Genomic DNA, 24,339 nt, shown 5'->3' with positions numbered 1-24,339 from the left:
GCGATTCTGCTGCAACTCGCACAAACCAAATTGCGCAATCTATGTTGCCTAAAAGGCGGTCTAGCATTTACATCGCAGCTATTACATCTGCGATTCAAAATGCCTATGTGAATGGAGCCTAAAAAGAAGTGTTAGTGGCAGGGTTGCCAGGTTAACATACAATAAACTAATGCAGCTCACTGGTTCTTAGATGTGGGGGGCCACAGTTCTATCTATTTGCGTTCTTGGGTTCAGCTATAGCTACACTTTAAGTATAAAGTTATAGTGTATGGCAATATTAGCTAGGGAGTGTGTTTATAAAAAAAAAAAAAAAAAAAAAAAAAAAAAAACTGTATTGTAGGATTTTCACACTGGTATATATTGTAGTTCAGTAGCCACTGTCGTGTCAGCCAGTTGGATTACTTTTATGTGGCAATCAAATTTTCATCCAAACATCCTCACAGCTGTAACTGGCAGAAGCCATTGCTTCCTGTGTGAATGAGCCCCTTAGAATAAAAAAATTGTCGCGCTCCTGGAGACACATGCCATATTGCTCGGATGTGAACGAGGGCTGAGCTGTGCCCATTCCCTGGCAATGAAGCTGGAGTGTCATCTCAGTTAACCTGTTCCCACAGTATGCATATATGTGGCAGTTGGGACAGGTTGGCCTTAAAGTGATTGTAAAAGTAATTTCTTTTGTTGACTGACAGCTCCTGATCTTCATAACCATTGGCTTATACTGTCCCCTACAGGAGTAGGACACTAGGCAGAAAGATAATCTCTCTATGTCTATGGGCAGTCCTAGGGGGTATACTCCCTCTCTGCTATAGGTACTCAAATTTGGTACTCAAATTTTTTTTTTTGCCTAGTCAGGAGTATGAACCTTGTTCCTTGCTTGGATCTCTGGTCCTGGCAAATTTTTTCCATTTAGATAGAATTTTTTTCCCTGTGAGATCTACAGTCAGCTGCCAGACTGGGCGACAGGCTGGATATTCTAGATCTAGTGGTCGCCCCAGTCTGACCAGCGAACGCATGCAGACCTCATCTCCGCGTTAGGTCGGCTGCGACATGGCCCCACCGGGTGGGGGCTGGCCTGCGAGTTAAAATAAAAACAAGGTATACATCGCTTGACACAGTAATCTCAATCTCAGCAAAAGCTTAAGATGAAGGTGAATCCATAAATCACTCAATAAATGAAAGTCCAAATAGAAAAAAAGGAGTCCAAGAGGAAATCCCGTAGACCAGGTGGTGAATAGAAGGATAAAGCCTCCACCAGACACCAATAAGTGCGGCCTTTTACCGGAGTCAGATGGTCCCCATTACATGGATCTCAGTACGCCTTACAGGAACTCCTCATAACCCCCAACTCTCTGGTTTCCGGATAGAACAGGGCAACCATGACTCTGTGTGAAGAGTCCTTGGCCTTTAAGGATCTGGCTGACAGGAAGGCGGAGGCTGTGGCCCGCAATACGTACACTGGCTGGTTCGGCACGGAAGCCGGTATTCACCATTGCCCTGGTGTCACAAACTCTTACCGAGTGGGCTAAGCTTTTACACTGTGGTCTGGAGGGAGAACGGCTCCCTTTGCTGAGCTGGCGGACCAGCTGGTCCAGGGGCTGCAGTTTATCTGTGATGCCTCTTTTGATGTGGCTCCCCTAGTGGCTCGGCTTTCTCTCAGCATTGGTCCTTCGGTGTGTCTTTTGGCTTAAATGCTGGTCTGCAGACTTCCCTTTCAAATGGGATTGTGTGTTTGGGGCCACCCTGGATGACGTTAAAGGTCTCGGAGGGGAAAGAGTACTTTTCTTCCGCAGGCTACTAAGGGCAAGGAACCTTGTAGATGTGGGCCCTCCTTCTCGCCGCTCCTCCCCTGGCCCGACTCTCGCTGTGACTGAACACAGCGGGAGCGAGCCTCCGGCGGCGCACGCGCCGCACACAAGGGGCGGAGTCCAGCGACGTAGGTCTACGTCACTGGACGATAACGAGCCACATTGCTGCAGTAGCAGCAATGTGAGCGGAGCTTAAGTGGTTAAATGAATGGGGGTTTACTTGTTGGGCGTTTTGGAACGTTTTTTTGGAGCTGAAAAACACTCAAACGCCCAGGTATGAATGGAGCCTTGGGTCAATTGGTACAAAATACATTTTATTTTGCTATATGAGCTACTTTTTTATTTTTTATTTACGGTTGTTTCATATAAAATGCTGTTTTATTTTTTACAGAAAATGCAAACTGAAAGTCAGAAGAAATTTGGGAGATTTCGAAATGTAAAGTTAATCCCCATGGAGACCTCGTCCTCTTCTGATGACAGTTGTGACAGCTTTGGCTCTGATAATTTTGCAAACACGGTGAGTGAGGTAGAAGCATGCTCGGGAGCCGTTCTCTCCATGCTGGAAATGCACAAAATGTGTTGTGCTTGATTAGAACCTGCATGCTTCTCCTAGCATTTCTATAGAACGCTTATGAATATACACCTTCTCCTGTAATTTCATTTTACTTTTCGCTAGTGGTTCTAGGTAGTAATTGTTGGAAGTAGATTATCTACTTATTCTCCCCTTTGAAATGTCACCTGACCTAAGATGCTTGATGATTGCCATAACAGCTCTAAAATGGTTATTAAACCTTGGCCATTTTCTTACTAACAAAAGCTATTCTTTTATAGTACACTTGTAAATGTGATTTGAGCTCTGAACAGTTTATGGAAAATTGCAAAGCTAAAATTGTGTACGTTGTATTTTATTTTTTTTTCTCTCATAGAAAAACAAGTTTAGAGCTGGTACAAGCAGAGAATTGGCCAGATTATTTTCTGAGGAATCAGAAGCCGAGTCTTTTTCTGGATTTTCAGAAGATGAAATCCAGAATGGAATGGTGAGTTTCCATATAAGGTTTGTGTACATTTTAAGAAACAATTTAAAGGTCTTGTCCCTCATCCATTCTGTGACTGGACAGGAAAAGGGTAAACCTCAGACTGATGATCTTATTTCACTGCCACGCTTCTCACCACCATCAGCCCTTTAGCACACCCGATTGGCTTCTTGTGCTTCTTTCTTTCTGTTTTGAGCTGTTACAGGAGGCCAATGTCAAGTGAAATTCTAACACTGCTTGCATTTAAAGTATATTAAAAAAAAAAAGTATTATACAGGGCCACATTCATTTGTGTATGTTCTATCCTACTGGAGTTCAGCTTTAAATGGGTATTAAACCCAAAACCAAACTGTCGTATATTGCAGTTTAACGATCATTAGATGTGATGGCTGCATTCATTTTTCTTTTAATGCTTTTTTCTCAAAGTCGTCTTCCAGGACAGCCCATGAGACGTTAGGCTCCTCCCCCAGGGACAGGAAACACATTCCAAAATTAAAATAAAAGGCGGTCCCCTAGTCCTCACCTTCAGTATTTTTGTTTCCTCCGGACAGGGGGTAACATGTTCCTGGAACTGAAGCTCCCGGTCTCCTGGACTGTCCATGGAAAGACTTGGAAAGATGCATCTCCTCGGCCCATAGCGGTACCCCTTAGTGCCGCAATAGGGGCTGACCGCTGTCTCCTATTCTCCTAGCCTCTCGGCAGGACTACGGATGCTGTCTGGTGGAGCGTTGGGGAGTTCACTCCGTTGGTCGGCCGGTTCCTTGGAGCAGCAGTGCTGTGTACCCGTGAACCGCTAACTTCGGAAGAAATTTTGAAGTTGGCGCCAAAGACGGAGGGGGCGGAACTCAGCGTATCCACTCTGGCCTCACGGGAAGTGACAGTGTCACTTCCGGCGCAGTGACGGCATCCGCGGGCGCCGGAAACCCTCGTTCCAGTTTCCGAAGGCGCGAACAGAGAGTTCAAATGGGCGACCGATGTTAGGGGAAACAGCAGTTGCTGGGACCACCATACAGAGCGATGGACACCACGGCAGCAACCGCACAGGCGGCGGAAGTCGGCTCTGGCATCGGCACCTCTCAGGTAAGCAAGGGGGAACGACACCCTATTTGCAGGTACCTGTTAGGAACTCCGTTCCCCTTCCCCCCTCTCTTTTCTATCGTTAGGGGCAGGGGTTAAGCAGCACCGCTCCCTCTTTTCTATCCACAAGGTGGAGGGGGAAAAATGGGAGGTGGGAGGAGGACAAGTATCTCTAATTAAATTCCCTTGTCTTTTATCTTCCAGGCCAAGGCTCAGGACAATAACCCACCTCAGCCCCCCAAAAAGAAATGTGCTGTATGCGGAGAAAAATTGAGTTCCTCTTGGAACAAAGCAGTGTGCCGGGCATGCATAGCTAAACTGGTCAGAGACGATTCTGCAGTCTCTACCCAGAAAATGCTGTCCTCAGTGAGAGATGAGCTAAAAAGTACATTTAGTTCATTCAGGACTCTCATTGAAAAGATGCAGGCACCAGCCCAGCCTTCCACCCCAGCTCAGGCTCCACCATCCCTAATTGACCCATTGGTTTTGGAGGAGGAAGTTTCTTCTTCCCACTCTTCTGCAGAGGGATCAGGATCAGGAGAGGAACCAAAAAGCAATGTTTCCCATGATAGCTCCAACTTTAAACTGAGCCTGGAGGATGTAGATGATCTACTCAAAGCGGTTTATACCACTCTAGAGATTGAGGAGGAAGAAGTGCATCTCTCTAAGCATGACTTAATGTACGCTAGTCATAAAAAGCATGCTAGAGTGTTCTCTGTGCATAGCTCACTATTGGATGTGATTAAACAGGAATGGAATTCTCCTGATAAAAAGCCTTTTTTTCCAAGAAACTTAAAAAGAAGGTATCCATTTGACGAAAGTGTGGAACAGCCCTGGAACAAAATCCCTAAGCTGGATGCCTCTCTTGCCAGAATCTCCAAAGGAACTGACTTGGCATTTGAGGATTCAGGAGCACTAAAAGACCCTATGGATAAGAGAACAGATATCTCTTTACGTAGGGTCTGGGAAGCCTCCATTATGAGCTTAAAGCCAGCCCTGGCATCCACCTGCATAGCCAGACACCTGGAGCTGTGGCTATCTCAAATCCAAACACACTTGACTGCAGGAACATCGAGGGAACAGATTAATAAATCCTTTCCACTCTTATTCCAGGCAATAGGATTCCTGGCGGATTCTTCAGCTGAAGCTGTAAGAATGGCAGCAAGGACCTCAGCTTTAGCTAATACGGCCAGAAGAAGCCTATGGCTCAAGACATGGTCGGGAGATATTACTTCTAAATCTCGCCTTTGTGGTCTTCCCTTCACAGGCGACCACCTTTTTGGCCCAGGCCTAACAGAAGCCCTGGAGCGTACAGCGGATAAAAAGAAGGGATTCCCAGATAAGAAAAAATTCCCCTATGCTCAGAGGAATTTTCGTGGCAGGGGCAAACAGCAGAAGTCTTTTGAAACTCAGCAAAATTTCAAAAAACATTGGACGGGGCATAAAGGAAAGGGGAGGGGTAACATCCTGTTTAACCCTCCTAAACGCCCCAACCAGCCCCAATGACTCCCTTCTCAGAGTGGGAGGAAGATTAGGGGCCTTCCTCCCACTGTGGAAGAAGATTACTTCCAGCCCTTTTATTCTGGACCTAGTAGGCCAAGGACACAGGCTGGAGTTCTGTCTTCAACCTCCAGAAAGGATCCTGATCACAAATCTTCCCAGGGATCCAGTCAAGGCCTCCGCCTTGAGTCTTCAGTTAGGGGACCTATTAGATCAAAAAGTAATTATCCCAGTCCCCAGAGAAGAACAAGGAACAGGGTTTTATTCTCACATCTTTGTGATTCAAAAACCCTCAGGAAGCCATCGACTGATCCTGAACTTACGCAATCTGAACCTTTCAATAGCATACAAACGCTTTCGCATGGAATCAATATACTCCATAGGGAACCTACTGTTCCCAGGGTGTTTCATGGCAACCCTAGATTTGAAAGATGCGTATTTTCACATCCCCATACACACATCCTATCAGAAATTCCTGAGGCTAGCAGTAAAGATAGGACCGGAAGTCAAGCACTTCCAGTTCAGGGCACTGCCCTTCGGGCTGTCCTCAGCCCCACGGATTTTTACCAAAGTCCTAGGGGAAGCACTAGCCCCTCTAAGGCTAAAAGCTATCATGATCACCCCCTACCTGGACGACATCTTGGTAGTGGCAGAATCATACCAGAAACTGGAAGCCGACCTCCTCATAGTTCAGGAATTCTTAACTTCCCTAGGCTGGATAATCAACAGACAAAAGTCTTGCCTGGTACCCTCACAAAGAGTGACCTACCTGGGTTACGAAATCTCCTCACGGGATCAGATGATCTTCCTCCCTCAGTGCAAGATGGAGAAAATGAACCTGATGGTTGCCTCTTTACAGACCAACTTATGGGTCTCTCTGAGGGATGTCACGAGAGTGATAGGCTTGATGACCTCCTGTTTCCCAGCAGTCCCCTGGGCAAGGTTCCAACAACGTCCACTCCAAAAATTCTTTCTACAGAATTGGGATGGGCAGTCAAGTTCCTTGCAACAAAAAGTAAGGATTCCCACCAAGATAAAAAGGACTCTTTGGTGGTGGAGATCCTCTCTTCACCTATCAAGAGGGCTAAACTGGACCATCCAGGTATCACAGAGGATTACCACTGATGCAAGCGCTTCCGGATGGGGAGCATATCTGCAGGACAGATGGGCGCAGGGTACATGGTCCCCAGCACAAAGGAAGTCTTCATCAAACCAAAAAGAACTTATGGCGGTCCAAAAGGCCTTGGAGTTTTTTCAGGTAGAGGTAGAAGGGAGCCATCTACAGATCAGGTCAGACAATATAGCAACGGTAGCGTACCTGAACAAGCAGGGAGGTACTCGAAGTCTGGGCCTACAAACCATTGCACAGAAAATCTTTGTCTGGGCCGAGCGGAACCTAACATCCATTTCGGCCATTCACCTAAAAGGGACGCAGAATTATCTGGCAGACCATCTCAGCCGCCACCAAATGAACCAGGACAATTGGTCCCTCAACCCAGAGGTGTTTCTCAAAATCACAACCTCATGGGGCCTACCGGTAGTGGATCTATTTGCCTCCCAGGCAAACAGGAAAACAGAAAAATTCTTTTCCATAACTCAAGGGGATCAGGCGTTAGGCATAGACGCTTTCGCCCACCCCTGGAAAGTCAGACTCTGTTACGCATTTCCTCCGATCAGATTGATCCCACAGGTTCTTCAGAAATTCATCCTAGAAGACACAGAGATGATACTGATAACCCCATACTGGCCCAAAAGGCCATGGTTTGCACGCCTTCAGGCGTTGGCAGCGCAACCTCCAATGACCTTACCTTGGAGACCAGATCTCTTAACACAAGGTCCGGTGGTCCATCCATTTCTCAGGACCCTAAACCTGACGGCCTGGTATCTGAGGAACAAATACTAGGCTCTCAGGGGTTCTCAGACAGAGTCATCAAAACATTGACCAGCTGTCGAAAGCCGGTCACTAGAAAAATGTATGCTAAAATCTGGAAGAAATTTCATTTTTGGATGTTGGAGAATCAGAGACATTCCCCAGATATACCAACTATCTTGGATTTTTTTCAGGAAGGCTTAGACAAAGGTCTCTCCTTAGGGACTTTAAAGGTACAGGCTGCCGCCCTTAGTGTCTTTCTTCAGTTTTCCCTTAGAGAAGACCCAAATGTGAATGCCTTTTTCAGAGCAATTGCCCGGACAAAGCCAACCGTGCTTAAAACGTGTCCAGCTTGGAATCTATCCCTGGTACTCCAGGCCTTGGTTACCAGTCCGTTTGAACCCTTGGTAGACCTATCAGTAAAAATGCTCACCCTAAAAACCTTATTTTTAGTAGCTATAACTTCAGCTAGAAGAGTTAGCGAATTACAGGCTCTCTCAATCAGAGAACCTTTTCTTATGATTTTTGATGACAGGATTGTGCTAAAAACAGATCCAGGATTTTTGCCAAAAAGGGTCTCTTCTTTTCATAGGACTCAGGACATAGTCCTTCCTTCCTTTTGCAATTTCCCAAACAACAATAAAGAGAAAGAATTTAGCTGTTTGGATGTCAGAAGATCCCTCTTGAGATACCTGGAGGTGACTAAAACCTTCAGGAAGACTGATACTTTGTTTTTACAATTTTCCGGCTCCCATAAAGGGGAAAAAGCTTCTAAGGCAACCTTAGCTAGATGGATCAAACAGGCTATCACAGAAGCCTATATAGTGAAAAAGGTGGCTCCACCTTTCATTACTGCACACTCTACTAGAGCATTGTCCACGTCTTGGGCTGAAAGGGCCGGTGCCTCACCAGACCAAATCTGTAAGGCAGCTACCTGGTCTAACTTTTCGACCTTTGTTAGACATTATCGCCTGGACCTCCTCTCTTCTCAGGAACAGGCGTTTGGTCGAAAGGTGCTCCAGGCAGTTGTCCCTCCCTAGACTGGTAAGTGCTTGCTCATCGTCTCATGGGCTGTCCTGGAAGACGACTTTGAGAAAAGCTGGGTTATACTTACTGATAACTCCTTTTCTAATAGTCTTCCAGGACAGCCGGATTCCCACCCGAACTATCTGGTATTATGTATAATGTATGATATGTGTCTATATATCTATGTATATGTTTTACAGGGTGTCCTGTGGTTCTCATGAAATACTGAAGGTGAGGACTAGGGGACCGCCTTTTATTTTAATTTTGGAATGTGTTTCCTGTCCCTGGGGGAGGAGCCTAACGTCTCATGGGCTGTCCTGGAAGACTATTAGAAAAGGAGTTATCAGTAAGTATAACCCAGCTTTTTTTTTTTTTTCCTGTCTTCACTTGGTGATCTGACCAATAAGGCCCCTTTCGCACCTGCGGACCATTCGTTCAAACACTTTTTTTTTTTAAGAAAAAACGGTCAAAGTTTACATCAGTTTGTCCCCAGTCAACAGCTGCATTAAGAAAAAAACTGTCCGCCTGCGTGAAAGGGGCTTAACACTTGTCCTGTATTGGATTATCCCCCACTCAGCATTAAAGCGGTTGTAAACTCTATAAAAAAAAAAAAAAAAAACCTGCAAGACAAAGGCATAATGAGCTAGTATGCATCGCATACTAGCCCATTATGTGTAACTTACCTTAAAACGAAGCCCCGACACGGACCCCCGGACATCGCTGCAGGCGCTGCCATGGTCCCTCGTCGTCTCTTCCGGGTTCGGCGGCTCCGGCGCGATGATTGGCCGGAGCCGCGGGAGTGATTTTTCCGGCAAGCTCCCGGCAACTTAATTGAAGGTCCCCCGGACCTTCAGAGCGCATGCGCCGCTCGCGCGATCGGCTGCATGCACTGTAAATATCTCCTAAACTGTGCCGGTTTAGGAGATATTATTTGTACCTACAGGTAAGCCTTATTATAGGCTTACCTGTAGGTAAAAGTGTCAAAAAGCGGGATACTACCGCTTTAAGGAGCACCTTTGGACAGCAGCATTGTCAGTCTGGGGAAGGGGGGGTGCTAGGTGAACTAGCATATTTAGTTACACAAATTGAAGCCGAACTCCAAACTCACTGCAGTTACAGCAACTTTTTTTTTTCTTTTTGATAAAGGTTTTACATGAATAAATTAAAGCTGATCATTGTAAACACCCCTGTCAGTATTATTTGTCTCGACCCTCTTTAACTGCTTGCCGACCACCCACAGTAATTTTTTGGAATGTCCTATCACAAAATGTGAAAAATATTGTTTTTTTTCACAATTGTTGCTTTTTTAGTGCAAAAAATAAAAATTGCACAGGTGATTAAATACCACCAAAAGAGAGCTTCATTTGTGGGGAAAAAAGATGCCCATTTCGTTGGGGTACATCGTTGCACGACCACACAATTGTCAAAGTAATGCAGTGCCGAATCTCAAAATAGGGCCTGGTTAGGAAGGGGGGTAAAACCTTCCGGGGCTGAAGTGGTTAACTGATACATTTTGTTTTGAAAAAACTGATTTGGAGATCCTTTTCACACAAACAATCCGATCAGATCAGATCTGCCTTTTCAGGTGGACCTGATCGGACACGCCATGACTTCCCTATGGGGCAGCGGATGTCAGCGGAGACATCTCCGCTGCCGATTCTATCCGTGAAATCCGCACGGATGGAAACCGTTTTCCATCCGTCCAGTGGATCGGATGAGAACAGGCAGACAGTTTCCCCATAGAGGACAGCGGTGATCTGACAGCTCCGTCTCTGCACACAAGTCAGCAGAGTTCCCTTGTCTCTGACCACGATAATCATGGCTGCTGAGCCCTGACTACTGTGGTCAGGAGTACATTTCTCCGTCATCTGCAGCCCTTGTCTCTCCCCTCTGCCCGCCCTTCCGTCTGCATGAGACCGTTTCATCCCTGCCCCTCCTCCCTCTATTCTGCTGCATAATGCAGCACATTTACACGTATGTAATGCAGATATCCAGCCATTACCAAAACTGTATGTGTTAGACACTGCAGCTGTACGGTCATGTGATCGAAGGAGAGGGGCAGAGGTTCCCCTCTGCTGGCCGGCTGATGTCACAGGGCAATCTCAGCCCCTCCACTTATCTCCGTAGATCGAGGCACAAGAAATCACGTGACAACACAGGTGTGGTGTCAGAAACTGTATTTATCCTTTTAATATCTATCACATACAGTTTTGGTAATGGCTGGATATCAGCATTGCATACATGGTAAAGTGACTTTTTGAACGTTTTAATACTATTTGTGGGATGGTGGCTAAAGACCAAACCACTAGTCAAGTAGGTGCAAAGTACCCCCAGTTATGAAGGCTTTAATGGTTAATTGATTGAAGTTGTCTTGTATTTTGAGGACATGGGTGTGTGATATTCTTAACACAACTTCTCTACTCATTTCCTGTAACTCCAGCAGTGTCTCTTCAAGTCTGTGGTTAATTGTGAATAACTGGCCTGATCTTTTCTTGTATAAGAGGTGTGAGTGGTTTACAGAAACACGCTTGGTAAGCCATAGATTATGGCACCAAAGCTCGGGGAATTTGGATTTCATAAAGTACAATGTAGGTTTTTTTTTTTTTTAAATTTTTGAAAAGCCTGCATTACAAAGACTTTCTGTTGTGCTGCCTGTGCTTTATAGAAGGTCAACCTTTACAGAACTGCCCTTAGGAAGTAATCTCTAGCCTGAAAAGAGTTGGTAATGTCTTTTGGTGCAGGTTTTAGACTGCACGATTTTGTATGGCTACGGATCAGAAGCTTTTAGACCAGTGATTCTCAACTCCAGGCCTCAGGACCCACTAACAGGCCAGGTTTGCAAGATAACTGAAATGCATCACAGGTTATATATTTTGCTGCTCACTGATTGCAGTATTCTACTCTGCATACTCCAAAGGTGATACTTAAAATCTGGCCTGTTAGTGGGTCCTGAGGACCTGAGATGAGAACCACCGTTAGACCCATGTAACATCTGTATATGTGCGTCAATGAAGGGTTTGAGTATGTGGTTTGCATGTCTCTCTCCATATTTTCAGCTGTTTTCACACTGTTTAGCTTGAAAGAAATGCTCATCTCCTGACCTCTAATGGAAGCTGTCTAAACTCCACTGCCATAGTACGGCTTGTGTGTCCTGTTAGACCAAAACAGGCTGCACATCTGATGGGGTTTAACTTCATAAGTTATACATGGTGGACACAAAAAATACAGCAATCTTGACCTGTAACCCTTCTTGCTTTTCTATAGAAAATTGAATCGGATTCAGAAGAAAGCAGACCGATGAGAACTCGGTCCACAAGAGCACAAGCAAAAAAAAACACGTCTTTAAAAGTAGCTCTTAAGTTCCCACCTAAAAAGGCTCCTGGAAAAAACCCACCCAAAAAAGAACCCAAGAAGAAAGTTAAGATTGAAGATGATTCGGACATGGAGAGTGGAACCAATTTCTTAGAGAAGCGGGCCATGAATATAAAACAAAACAAAGAAATGGTAGGCAACAAGGAGGATATGTTTTCCTAATTGTGTTTGTTTTTTTTTACCTTGCAGACCCATTTTCAATGCAATCTGGGTGTGAAAAAATAAAATCTTGACCTTATAGTCATCCAGGGAAAATAGTGCAGCAGGTTCGCCATATTCTGTAAAAAGATGAATAGCTATAGTCCCTGTAAGTCTTGCAATGACACCTAGCATTTCACATAAAATCTGGCAGTTTTGTGTAGATTTGCGTTTTCATAAAAAAAACTTTCACTTGCAGTATATTTAGACCTCTTTTTTTTTTTTTTTTTTTTTTTTCCAAGGAGAATGCACGATGGCTTTACCTACACAGCCTTTAACTAAACATGTATTATAGATTTCATATAGTTTTTCACTTGCTAACTTTTATTTTTCTCAAGTTGTCTTCTAGGGCAGCATCTGAGAGATGGGTCTCCTCCCACCTAGAACAGGAAACGCATCATTCACCATTTTAAAAGGCCGTCAGATGCCTCAGTTCTTGTTTCCTCTGGACCAACGGGAGCTACAAGCAGTTTATTTTCTTCTAGGCTCTGTGCTAGTTGCAAGGGCCTCCCTGTCCGACTGCCTGCACAATCCTCTAGAGAGGTTAGGCAAGCCTGAGGACAGGCAACTAGAGGATCCCCCCCGCCCGCTTACCCCTTTTGCCCAAGGTTTCGCTCACACTGGGGGGTAAGCACCCCCCATCTGCAAGAATCTAATCAATCGCGTCCTCAGTGTGTCTCACTCATTGCTGCAGGCCAGGAGGTAGAAGGGCACTTGCTCCAACCTACTGTGATCTGGCGCACAGGGTAGATCAAGATGGCAGTGTCTTGCTCGTGGGATGTGGTGACATCATCTCTTCTGATCGGTGCCATCTTGGTGGCGGTATGAGCGGATGTTACACCACACTTCTGGCTGTCACTTGCAGGCATATCCTGATTGGTTGCAGCGGGTGACATCCCTTCTGGTTTCTCCAAGATGGCGTTTTTGGAACATGCAACCTCAATCTCACAAAGCCAGACACCCTCCGCAGCAGAGAGGATAGAGCACACTATCAGCAGGTATGTGTCCACCCATACTACTGATGGGGCAGTTGGGGGTGGGGCCGAGGCAGGAAAGCTTTCAAAGAATGTGTTGGATGTTGGTTTGAAGCTGGCAATGTTGGGCCCTGCACCCTCCTGCCAGGACCTCTCCAAGGTAAGCCCAGAGCATGCCGAGGTCACTTCTGTACTTACCAAACTATGCGCGTAATGCTAATTAGTGGTAGCGATTTAGTGTGTGTTCCCTCCCTAAGCATGGGCTTCCTATGAGGGCAAATGGCAACCAGCTGGGCCAAAAATCTTTGCCAAAAGTGCATAAGCAAACCTGTGGCAAAATAATCCCTGGGAGTCTTGAAAGGATTAGTCTGAAGTGAGAGGAAGGTGTCTGACATCTTTTACAGTCTGTGTGCAATAAAGTCTTTGTGCTTGATTTTGGTGTGGAACCTGCAGCATATAATTGACTGGATCTTGGATTAGTCCCCTATGCAAGGGCTGCATAGAAAAACCTGTGCCTAATGGCTGCTCGTTATCACAGGCAGGTGGTGTACTTCTGACTGCTCTAGCCACGTTTACAGGCTCAGGATGTCAGCAGCTTTAATTTACTACCAGGCCTGACAGGTTAAGACCTGAGGAATTGAGACTTTGTGCTTCTCACCTGAGTGAGATATTCAAGTTTTTTTTGTGGCCACTTTTTAGGGTGGCATTCTGATCGCTGTAGGGTTTTTTTGGTTCCGATTGTCTCTAGTGTGTGGAGCATTATTCCCATGGCCCACAGATTATTCTATTTCAGTATGATTCCTAAAACTGATTTAATTAGGGTTTACCTGCTGCTTTTGGTTATGTAGAACCTCAGTGGAGTCAGAGGTAATTTCCCAAATCTTTGATAGTACGGACAGAGGAAGGGGTTTCTCAATGGCTCCACAGACCGGGCAGTTAGATCAGACTAGCATCTCTTACATCTACCAATCTCAACCAGGTACCACCCAAAGGGGATTACAGGCTATTCTACCAGGGCTTCACCATCTTTATCTGGAGAAAGGAGCTATGCCAGACCAGATCTGCCAGGTGGCAACCTGGTTGAGCTTCAGTACCCTTACAAAACATTTGCAGGATAGATTTCCTGTCCAGCCAAGACCAATCTTTCTTTGGAAAGGTCCTTCACGGTGTAGACCCCCCCAGTAGCATTACTTGATAAATTCTCTGCTGCCCTGGAAGAAGACTTGAGAAATAGAGTTGGGTACCTGATAACTCCTTTACCAGGAAGTCTTTCAGGGCAGCACTCATACCCGCTCCTGAAGCACGGAGGTATATGATGGCCTTTTAAAATGGTGGATGATGTGTTTCCTGTTTTTAGGTGGAAGGAGACCTTCTCTCTCAAATGCTGCCCTGGAATTCTTCCTAGAAAAGGAGTTACAAGGTACCTAACTGTGTTTTGCTCAGAGTTTACTGTATATATGATGCATGCAATTTAATTCTTATTCCTGTGTTTTTCTCAAGTATGTTGTAGTTCTCTATACACAATGTTGACAGTTTAATAGACTTGTGTTTTTTTTTAACATTTTTTTTTTTTTTTTTCAGCTTGCAAAGTTAATGGCAGAATTGAAGAGCATACCTGAATTTATGAACTTCAAAAGCCCATTCTCACCATCTACTCCTGTAAGTAACTTCTCTTTGCTGAACTTAATGCTAAATTGCTTTTTGGCTTCTTGACTAAAGTGGTCTATGTTAAAATGCATCACACGATTCCCCAATCTTTGATGTTAGGACTGTTGATGGGTGTTCAAACTAGGTAGGCCATAAAAAAAGTGAAGCGTTCTATAATACAGAAATATGCAATAAATATCACCTTCAAATGCAAATAAGTAATATAAAGCACAGTGATGTGATCACTCTGGGCCAACTCTGACACTTCTCTCTTTTGTAAACTGTTTTTTATTTTTTATTTTTATACACACTTAAGGCATTTAAAAGGCAACATGGAACACTTTTTTTTTTGTGAAAAATGTTACATCGAGTAAATACCCAACATGTTGGGCTTTAAAATTGCGCATGCTTGTGGGATGATGGGCAAACTATGAAAAATCTCCATAGGCGACGCTTTAAACATTTCTACAGGTTACCAGATTGGAGTTAGAGGTCTAGTGCTAGAATTATTGCTCTCGCTCTGACGGCGATACCTCCTATGTGGTTTAAACAGTTTACATATGTGGGCTTGACCCTACATATTCACCACATATGCGAGCAAAGGCAGATGGAGTTGCTTTAAAAAAAAAAAAAAAAATCACTTGATCACTTTTATTCGAATTACAAGGAATGTAAACATCTTGGGGCCGCTTTATGGGGAGATCTGGGGTCAATAGTAAATGTAAAGCATTAGACCAAAATAGTGCTTATAAGGGAAAAAAGGCCTTAATTAAATTTGGCCGAAAGTGATCTCGTGGATCTCTTAGATCCTTTTAGACCGCCACTTCTAAAAATGATGGTGTCGAATCTGCCGCTCTAACCACTTATTAGAGAATCGCCAGCTGAATAAAACGGAACCAGGGTTATGGCATACTGCTGCAGCCAATACCCTGATATTCCACTGCCGACCAAGGACATCTTTGGTCAATGGCCTGGTCAGAAAGTGGATTATATGGCAAAAGTTATATTCTCAAAATGTCTCATCTCTGTGCAAAACCTCTTCAAACAATGACTGGTCCCATACACCATACAATCTTCATGTGAAAACCAGTTTCTTCTGGGTCCATAAAACACGTAATCCACTATTGTAACAATGCTGATGTACCCACCACCACAGATCCTCTTAGGGTTTCCTCTCACCTAGTTCAGTGGACCCCACTTGAATATGTAGGTCAAACTCCCTTTTATAAGAATAAAAGATTAAAGCTTCTTCCCAGCAAAGATGTCATAAAGAGCATAAAGTGAAATGAAGCAAATAGTGCAGACTGCAAACCAGGTTTTTTTTTTTTTTATATTGTTAAACCACTTCAATGCTGGGCACTTGCACCCCTTCCTGCCCAAGCCAATTGTAAGCTTTTAGTGCTGTCACACTTTAAATGACAATTGCACAGAATAGTCTTATTTTTTATTTTTACACAAATAGAGCTTTCTTTTGGTGGTGGTATTAAATCACCACTGGGTTAATTTTTTTTTTTTTTTAAGCTAGTTATGCATGGCTCGCATTATAGTACCCAGGTTAGTTCAAACTGGGTATTACATTTTTTAACTTGTTATGGTTGGGGCTGTATGCAATTGTTGCTTTGGCATAGGCTATGCAATTTAAATTTTAGTAGGGTATAATTTATGGTTAAAGTGTAAATATTTCTCTTATAGAAAATAAAGCGAACACCTAGAAGTGTACCATCAGGGGGACACACGAGGAGAAACCCAGACAGAGCCTCTCGTCCCCACACTCGGTCTCGCTCTCAGATTGATGGCCCGCCTTGCCCTGGTCTCGACGAGGAGGAGGAGGATGACCGCTACTATTTGATTAGGAAGAGAAAGATGGAAGATGAAGATGATGTATGTTCTCTATACTTGGTCTTATTTACCTGATATCGCTGAACTAGAACCCTTAAATATGAACTGAGAAACTGAACTCAGAGGAAATGGCAGTTGTAAACTTTCCTACTGAAACAATTGAGCACTATCTGATGCCTTTTATTTCAGCTAATATCCAATTTTTTTTTCAGGCTGTTGGTGCAAATGAAGCCATGGACAGTACTCAGTTGTTTCAGTTGCAAGTACACTAATATGGCTATAATCGCCTCACTGATGTGTCTTGCTTTGATCATGTCTGTTTTATTATTGAGGTTCGTCTTTGCAAATATATGCCTCCCTGTCTGTTATCACTAATTTCACTAATCGGGCATTACTGACCTAGAGCAAGTGTATATTGGGTGTTGTGACACTTTTTTTTCCTGATATGACTGCACAGGTAGTGAAGGGTGACAGCTGGCCTGGGTCTTCCACCTTTTAAAAAATAAAAATGTAGTGCTAGAGCCCATGTTTCTCTTGACTAGTGTAATAGGTCCCATGGTTAGATTGAATTGTATAAATCTGAAATGGGGATATTTTGTTGCAGTTGTATAATGGTAAGCAGCCTTTAAGAGACACTTTATGATTTTTTTTTTTTTTTTATCACAAATCCATTTATTGATCTTTCAGGATGAGAATTATGTACCACGGGTCCGCCGGCAAAGTTCCGTGACTCTGCCACACATTATAAGACCAGTGGAAGACATCACAGAGGAGGAGCTTGATGCAATATGTGTCACCGTACGAGACAAGGTCTACAATAGGGCATCTGTAAGTAGCCATATTTTTAATCTGTTTCACAGTAGCTGCAGTATTCTTTTTTGAGAAGTAGTATTTTTTATTTTATGTTGAACCTCGGCAGAGAAACGGCGCTGGGCATCGCGTTGACTGGGTTTCAGGGGTACAAGAGCCCTTAGAGGATGAAAAATAGTTGTACGTTTCAGCAGTTTGAGTTTTGCTGGGCATCCACCTTTTTATTGGCCAATTTGGCTCATAAAAAATGTGTACAAAGAATTTATGGTACTGGGTAGCTAATGTTTAAAAAAAAAAAAGCTTGGAGCCAACCATTTTTGTGCCTTTTTCAATTCCTACAATACAACTTCACCCGCTTTAATATTTAGCGATTTCTAGGCTAACTACCTGTCTCGCCTGTTTCACATTTTCATGCCCTATTCTGTGCCCTGTTTTTAGATGTCTTATCAGACCATTTCAACTCAAATTATCACAAGATATTGTATGTGCATTTTATTGTATTTTTGGGCTTGGTTACCTGTAAAAGTGTCTCATGCTTGGACACCAAAAATTCTCAGACTGCTGGTGGTTTCTGCCATCTCTGCACGTGCCGTCTGCCATTGGCAAACTTATAGCTGTCGCTCAACTGACATTTTGTGTTCTCCTGTTGCTTTCCCCCTGGCAGCTACATGAGCGGTTATGTGGGGGGGGGGGGGGGGGAGATGAGAACTGGACTAGTACAGTGAATTTCACATTTCCAAAGAAGCAGAACTAGGTTGTGCAAGATGGGATGGGGTTGTGCTCCAACCTCATCCCATTGTGATGGAATTGACTCCTGGAATTGTTTCACTCTAGCAAGTTCAGAGATGTATTGCAGGTAGCATTTTTTCCCTTTAAAATGTTAACAGTACGCATTTAAAATGGTTCGTTTTTTTCTGTGATTTTTGCAATTTTTAAGTTGGAGACAGGTTCTCCTTAACATCTGTCTGCACCAAATGACAGTTACTAAGGTTGTGGGGTAAAAGTATTTTTAAAGTGTGGTACCTTGTAATACTGTTAGACATTTGTACTAAACAGTGAGTCATGCACCTAAGTCTGAGAAGTTGTAACCATTCCATGCTCTTTCTAAAATCAAAATGTGGAAAGTTTTCTTCCAACTGCATGTTTTTTTTATTTATTTTTTTTAGGGTTCAACCTGCCATCAGTGTCGTCAAAAGACCATTGACACCAAAACCAATTGCCGAAATCCGGAGTGTGCAGGGGTGAGGGGCCAGTTCTGTGGTCCCTGTCTAAAAAACCGCTATGGAGAGGATGTGAGAACTGCGTTGCTAGATCCAGTAAGTCAGTTACCCATTATTGCACAGCAGTGACTTTTATGTACAATGTACAGCATTGAATAGCTGATATTGCCTAGTAAATGCCAATGCTAGAGAATAGCGCGTGTGCTAGAAGGATTTTTTGACACTGTTAAAAGTTCTGCAACATATATATTTTTCTTCTAGGAATGGCACTGCCCACCATGCAGAGGAATCTGTAACTGCAGTTTCTGTAGACAGCGTAATGGCCGTTGTGCCACTGGTGTGCTGGTTTACCTGGCAAAGTACCATGGTTATGACAATGTACATGCATATCTGAACAGGTATGGTATTTGTCAAGATTGAAGATGCTAAATTCATAATGTGCCCTACTGCCTAAGCTCTAACTAACTTTTTTTTTTTTTTTTTCTCCCCCCCCCAATCTTTACAGCTTAAAACGTGAGCTTGAACAAGAGGACTGATCACTGGGTGTATATTGTGATGACCGCAGAAAGCAAACTTGTTGGCTACACAGTAGAAATGAATGTTTAATATCTGGTGGTTCTTCAGTTTGGAAGAATACCTACACTTCTCAGTTTGAAGACAAAAATGTTAAATTTTTCTTTAATGCCCATTTATTAGGGGACAATTTGACTGTGCCACCTGATGACTCGCCAAGCCAGATGGATCTACTCTCTTGCTGTGAATGGGGGAATCCTTGCTGAGCTTTTGTATATTCCGACAGCGGGGAGACTTTCCTGCCATCAAGTGGGAGAAAATCCAATAGGCGGTTGTATAGACATCGATTGGTAGATGCATTTCTGTATAACCTCTCTGCCCATGCATGGATTGAAATTCAGCCAATCTCTGCTTAACTAACTGAATTTTGATCCATGTATGACCAGAGTGAGTCCTACTCCCTTGCTTCCTTCCCAGTCCTTTACAGCCCTTGTTTCATTACTTTCAGGTATTGGGGAGCATAAGGGGGATGTTGATGACCTCCATTTGGGTAAGCCCAGACTTTGATATGGACTTCTGCAGCAGCGAGATGTTGAGATAGTGTTTAATGAGTTTACCTTCTGGGTAGGGGGTTGTGTTAGGGGTTGGTTATCGGAAGGAATTGTCACTTTGCCCTCAATAGGTGGGGGACAGTGTTTCTGTAAAGAGAAGTTAACCACTGCTTTTTGATTTCCATTTGATGATGGTGTAACACGTAAACCCTATAATCTAAACAGATCTCCTATCTGAATTAGTACTTGGTGTGCGAGGGACTGGAGTGAATGGTAGATCACAGCAGATTTGTTTAAATCATGGGTGTCCTTCAAAGTGGAATATGTGTAACCTTCAGAAAGATTTATAGAAAACACTTGTTCAATTTGTGTACTTTATTAATGTATATAAAATGTATATAAAAAGGCCACTTGACTTGTAAAAGCATAGCTTTATATATCCATCTTGGCTAACTTGCAGTCCAAATTTAGTTTTGATTATGCAGATTCTTTCCTGCAAAGATTCAGCTTTTGCTACTAAGCTTCATTCCATGTGTCTTTTTTTATTTTGTTTTTTATTAAAAATTGACTTTTCTCTTTTGTTCATTGTAGAACACGGCTCTTGATCTTCATAACCATTGGATTATAATGCCCCCTACAGGAGTAGGGCACTAGGCAGAAAAATAATCTGGCTACACCTATGGGCAGTTCCAGGGGGTATACGCCCATAGGCGTTGTAAGATTCTTTCTGCCTAGTGCCCTACACCTGTAGGGGGCAGTATAACCCAATAGCTATGAAGATCAGGAGCTGTGTCCGTCAATGAACATCAGAGAAATGGATTTTACCGTAAGTCAAAAATCCAATTTTTTTAAGCTATTTTTGTAGCGCTCTTGTGGATAAATACCAGCACGTTTTTATCATATTGTGAGCATACTTTTGAAAGCGTATAGAAAATCACAGGATTTTCATAGCTTTTAATAAAAGGATTTATAAACCTTGTTTGAAAATCCATGCATCTATACAAGGTGGCTTTTAAATTTTTTTTAATTTTTTTTTGTACAAAGTATTGTATATTTGTATATAGGCAGAGTTTCTCCTAGTAGAAACATATATACTGTAAAATTCCCTTACTACATAGTAGGTATATGCCCCTTCCTCCCTGCTTGTTTTTTTTTTTTTTATTGAAGCTGTCTGAAAACGAATACCCCTTGAAAATAGTTCATATCTATTTTGTAAGGGCTCTAAAGAAATGGATAAGCTATGTAAAATACTTTGATTTTTATTGCGATTGCTGTCTCCATTGGATGGATTTCCCTCCTAAATTCATATGCAATGAGAGGGGGTCAGGAAGAGTGGGGATATTTCCCCAACAAGGAAAAACAGCAATTCAAATTTTTTTGTGCTTTCTCATGCTATATAAAGCTGCAAAAAACAAGTTTTGGCTGGAGTATAAAGCACTGCTGTAATGTCCATTCAGGTCAAATTGACAGCATGTTTCTGAAGGACCTTGTTATGCTCGTTACCAGTAATCTTGCTCCTGCTGCCAGTTGGAAAACCAGTTGATTTTTGTGTATAGGGAAGAATGTGACCTGTATTGATGAAGCCTAGTGATTGGCTGCTAGACCCCTGCACAGTCGCATGGCATGGGGTGTGATGTTGGCATTCCCCCTAGTTGCAAACACTTGACACACATGGGATTCAGATGCCAGCAGGAGTGTTGCGGTATCTCTGGTAACCATGGTGACCACACCTGGAAAGGCAGGGGAGCCTTTAGAATTACTGTCACTTCTGTCCCTCTTCAAGTGAAATGTTTTCATAGTAAAGTGAGAACTTTATTATCCAAAATGGATATCTATAAGCTGTTACGTTTTTCTTGCGTAAGTTGCTGTAGAGAATTGGGAGCTAGTCTTGGTTAGTCTTAGAAGAAACTTTCTAAGGCTACATTCATACCAGCAATTAGGGCTTGTTACTAGTCACAGTATGAATCTTCTGACTCCTGCTTCAGCTCTAAGTGGCTAGGTGCAGCTTCTCGTACCTCTGCACAGTCAGTGATCACCACAGGTACTCATGGGCTGTGCGGACACCAGCGCCTGTCAGGGTTCCAGTTGCTATAGTGAATGGGGACGGTGGCCATACCTAGCAGCTGAGTTCCACAACAGGAATCTGATTCCTGCTTCTTCTATTTGCACCAGCCCTGGTTAACAGTGTAAAATGTAGCCTAACTGTTCTGATTCCAAGAATTAGACCTCTGAACCCGGATTTCCAGCTGTTCTATTTTCAGTCATTTAATGCAGTGTGATCTTTTTGGTGGATGGTGATATTGTAGGCGCTCTCATCAATGGAATCTCCTGCGATGCAGAATACACTGAAATACTGTATTTGGGTAGTCTTTGCACTTAACAGTGATTTTTTCTTTCACTATGTTGAAATGAAAGCTTCGTGTTTTTAGTGATATGTTAAACTTTTCACACGTGGTTAAATAAAGCGTTAACATTCTATATAAGTTGTCCTTTGTTTTATTATTTTGTATTGCATATAGTTTTTTTTTTCTTTTGTGTCTGCCCAGAAAAATCTTCCCTCCTCGGAACATCTCCACTAACAGCTATAAGCATACTCTTTTCTAAAGGTTTCGTCGTAATCTATTTTCAGACTACATAATTAAAATGGAGACAAAACACTTACAGCTGGTTACAATTTGGATGCAGGATGATATATAATATTCAAGTTGTTTAGATCACTGTTCCTCCCGAATTTGAGTCTTGGCTGCTGTTTGTGATTAAAAAATATTTTTCATAGCTGTCTATACAGCTGCGTGCAGAGGGGGTATTTAAATGTGGAGACTGACAATTTGAAATTCTTGTGAACTTTTCCATACTGTAATTTAGAGTGCGATTTCCTGTCCCGTGGTCAAGAAGGTGCAGACTTTTGCAGTTATTGTAAGGGAACACAAGGGGGCCCCACTAAGTGTAGTTTTAAAAACCACTTTAATAAGACATTCAAATGTGCATGTGCATAAATTCACAAAGGGGATGCTTGTTACAGTAGTATCTGCCCATGGATCATCCACACACCCAGGAGCGTCAGCAGCAAAGTGCATGTTTGGATGAACCAGGGAGCTCCTTATTGGCTGGAATGGAGGAACATCTGGAACTATGGAACATAGAACCAGAAGTGATGACATGCCAGGGGACGATCCGTTTGTCTAGGTACCGCGTTTCAGAGCGCCAATTAACTTTTGTCAAACATAATAGTCTGTGGGAGAGGATGCTTATAGTTGCAGGGGAGCCTGTGGGAGGAACGGACAACCCCAGCACTAGGAGAGGCAGAAGTGCTGATGAAATGCACAGCAGCCTCACATGACTCCAATTGCAATTCGAGAACGAGATATTAAACCATCCACCAATAAGATTACATCTGTCCCAATAGATGACTACTAGGAGAAAAAGAGGAAAAAAAGATGTAGAGCAAGCTTAAATTCTTATTATTTTTGTCTTGAAATCGAAAATATACACTTTATTATAAACAGAGGAGATTAATGGTCAAAATCCAGTAACCCAAAGGAAGGTCAGTTGTAAAATCATGCTAATCGTTCTCTGCCATTTAAGTCCTATTGGAGCCAGCGTGTCCAATACATATATCCAGTAGGTTTCCTGTTCACACAGCCTATTAGGTTTCGGCAACAAGCTGATTGGTGCTCCAAAGAATGTTACCTAGGTAAGGAATTGTCCCCCCGTGTGATGTCCATTCCTGTTACACAGTGGTTCTGGATTTCCCTCCATTTCAGCTGACAAGTAGCGTCCTGGTTCAGCCTTCCATGCGTTTTGCTGCTGCTGACATTCTGGTTTGGTGTGTCGATGATCCATGTGCAGATACTACTGTAATCACAAGCGCTCACTTCATGGATTTTTGGCTGCCTTATTAAAGCTTTTTTATGCTGCAATTAGTGGGCACCCCCTTGTGTCCCTTTTTACTGGCTCTTCAGAGATCCATTCCTGTCTATTGGTTGAGCTGCCTGCATTGCTAGTTTTTTTTTTCTTTATTACTATGGACAATTCTGAACTTATTTAACATTTTTCATCATAGGACTCAATAGGGAGATATTTGCCTGTGTACACGTGGGACTGTCCCATATACTTTGTGGTTTTATTTGCAGTTATGTCTGGTGTATGCTTAACTTGAAAATTGACATTTCTAATACAATTTTCTCAAAAACATCTTCCAGGACAGCCCATGAGACCTTAGGGCTCCTCCCCCAGGGACAGGAAACGCATTCCAAAATTTAAATAAAAGGCGGTCCCTTAGTCCTCACCTTCAGTATTTAGTGTTTCCTCCGGACAGGGGGTAACATGTTCCTGGAACTGAAGCTCCCTGTCTCCTGGACTGTCAATGGAAAGACTTGGAAGATGCATCTCCTCTTGCCCAAAGCGGTACCCCTTAGTGCCGCAATAGGGGCTGACCGCTGTCTCCTGCTCTCTTCGCCTCTCGGCAGGACCTCGGGTGTCGTCTGGAACGCTGGGGAGTCCGCTCCGTTGGTCGGCAGGTTCCTTGGAGCAGCAGTGCTGTGTACCTGTGAACCGCCGACTTCAAAAGTAATTTTGAAGTTGGTGCCAAAAATGGAGGGGGCGGAACTCAGGCGTGTCCACTCTGGCCTCACAGGAAGTGACAGTGTCACTTCCGGCGCAGTGACGACATCCGCGGGCGCCGGAAACCCTCGTTCCAGTTTCCGAAGGCGCGAACAGAGAGTTCAAATGGGCGACCGATGTTAGGGGAAACAGCAGTTGCTGGGACCACCATACAGAGCGATGGACACCACGGCAGCAACCGCACAGGCGGTGGAAGTCGGCACTGGCATCGGCACCTCTCAGGTAAGCAAGGGGGAATGTACACCCTATTTGCAGGTACCTGTTAGGAACTCCGGTTTCC

The 24,339-nt window shown here is 43.5% G+C and overlaps 1 protein-coding gene across 1 annotated transcript in view; it reads left to right on the top strand.

Annotated features, from left to right (window-relative positions):
• Positions 1-24,339, top strand: part of CDCA7 (cell division cycle associated 7) — a gene marked incomplete at its 3' end in the record, with an annotated part of 40,651 nt that overhangs the window by 3,804 nt on the left and 12,508 nt on the right. The window contains exons 2-9 of the mRNA XM_082261780.1: positions 2,197-2,322; positions 2,732-2,842; positions 11,577-11,816; positions 14,438-14,515; positions 16,196-16,384; positions 17,036-17,170; positions 18,319-18,468; positions 18,634-18,770. Coding sequence (XP_082117906.1) covers positions 2,197-2,322; positions 2,732-2,842; positions 11,577-11,816; positions 14,438-14,515; positions 16,196-16,384; positions 17,036-17,170; positions 18,319-18,468; positions 18,634-18,770 — 1,166 coding nt within the window. The remainder of the gene's footprint in view (positions 1-2,196; positions 2,323-2,731; positions 2,843-11,576; positions 11,817-14,437; positions 14,516-16,195; positions 16,385-17,035; positions 17,171-18,318; positions 18,469-18,633; positions 18,771-24,339) is intronic.

Source organism: Pelophylax lessonae, assembly GCF_965119305.1.
Source record: "Pelophylax lessonae genome assembly, chromosome: 6".
Lineage (NCBI taxonomy): Eukaryota > Metazoa > Chordata > Amphibia > Anura > Ranidae > Pelophylax > Pelophylax lessonae.
This window is presented reverse-complemented; position numbering and strand designations above follow the sequence as displayed.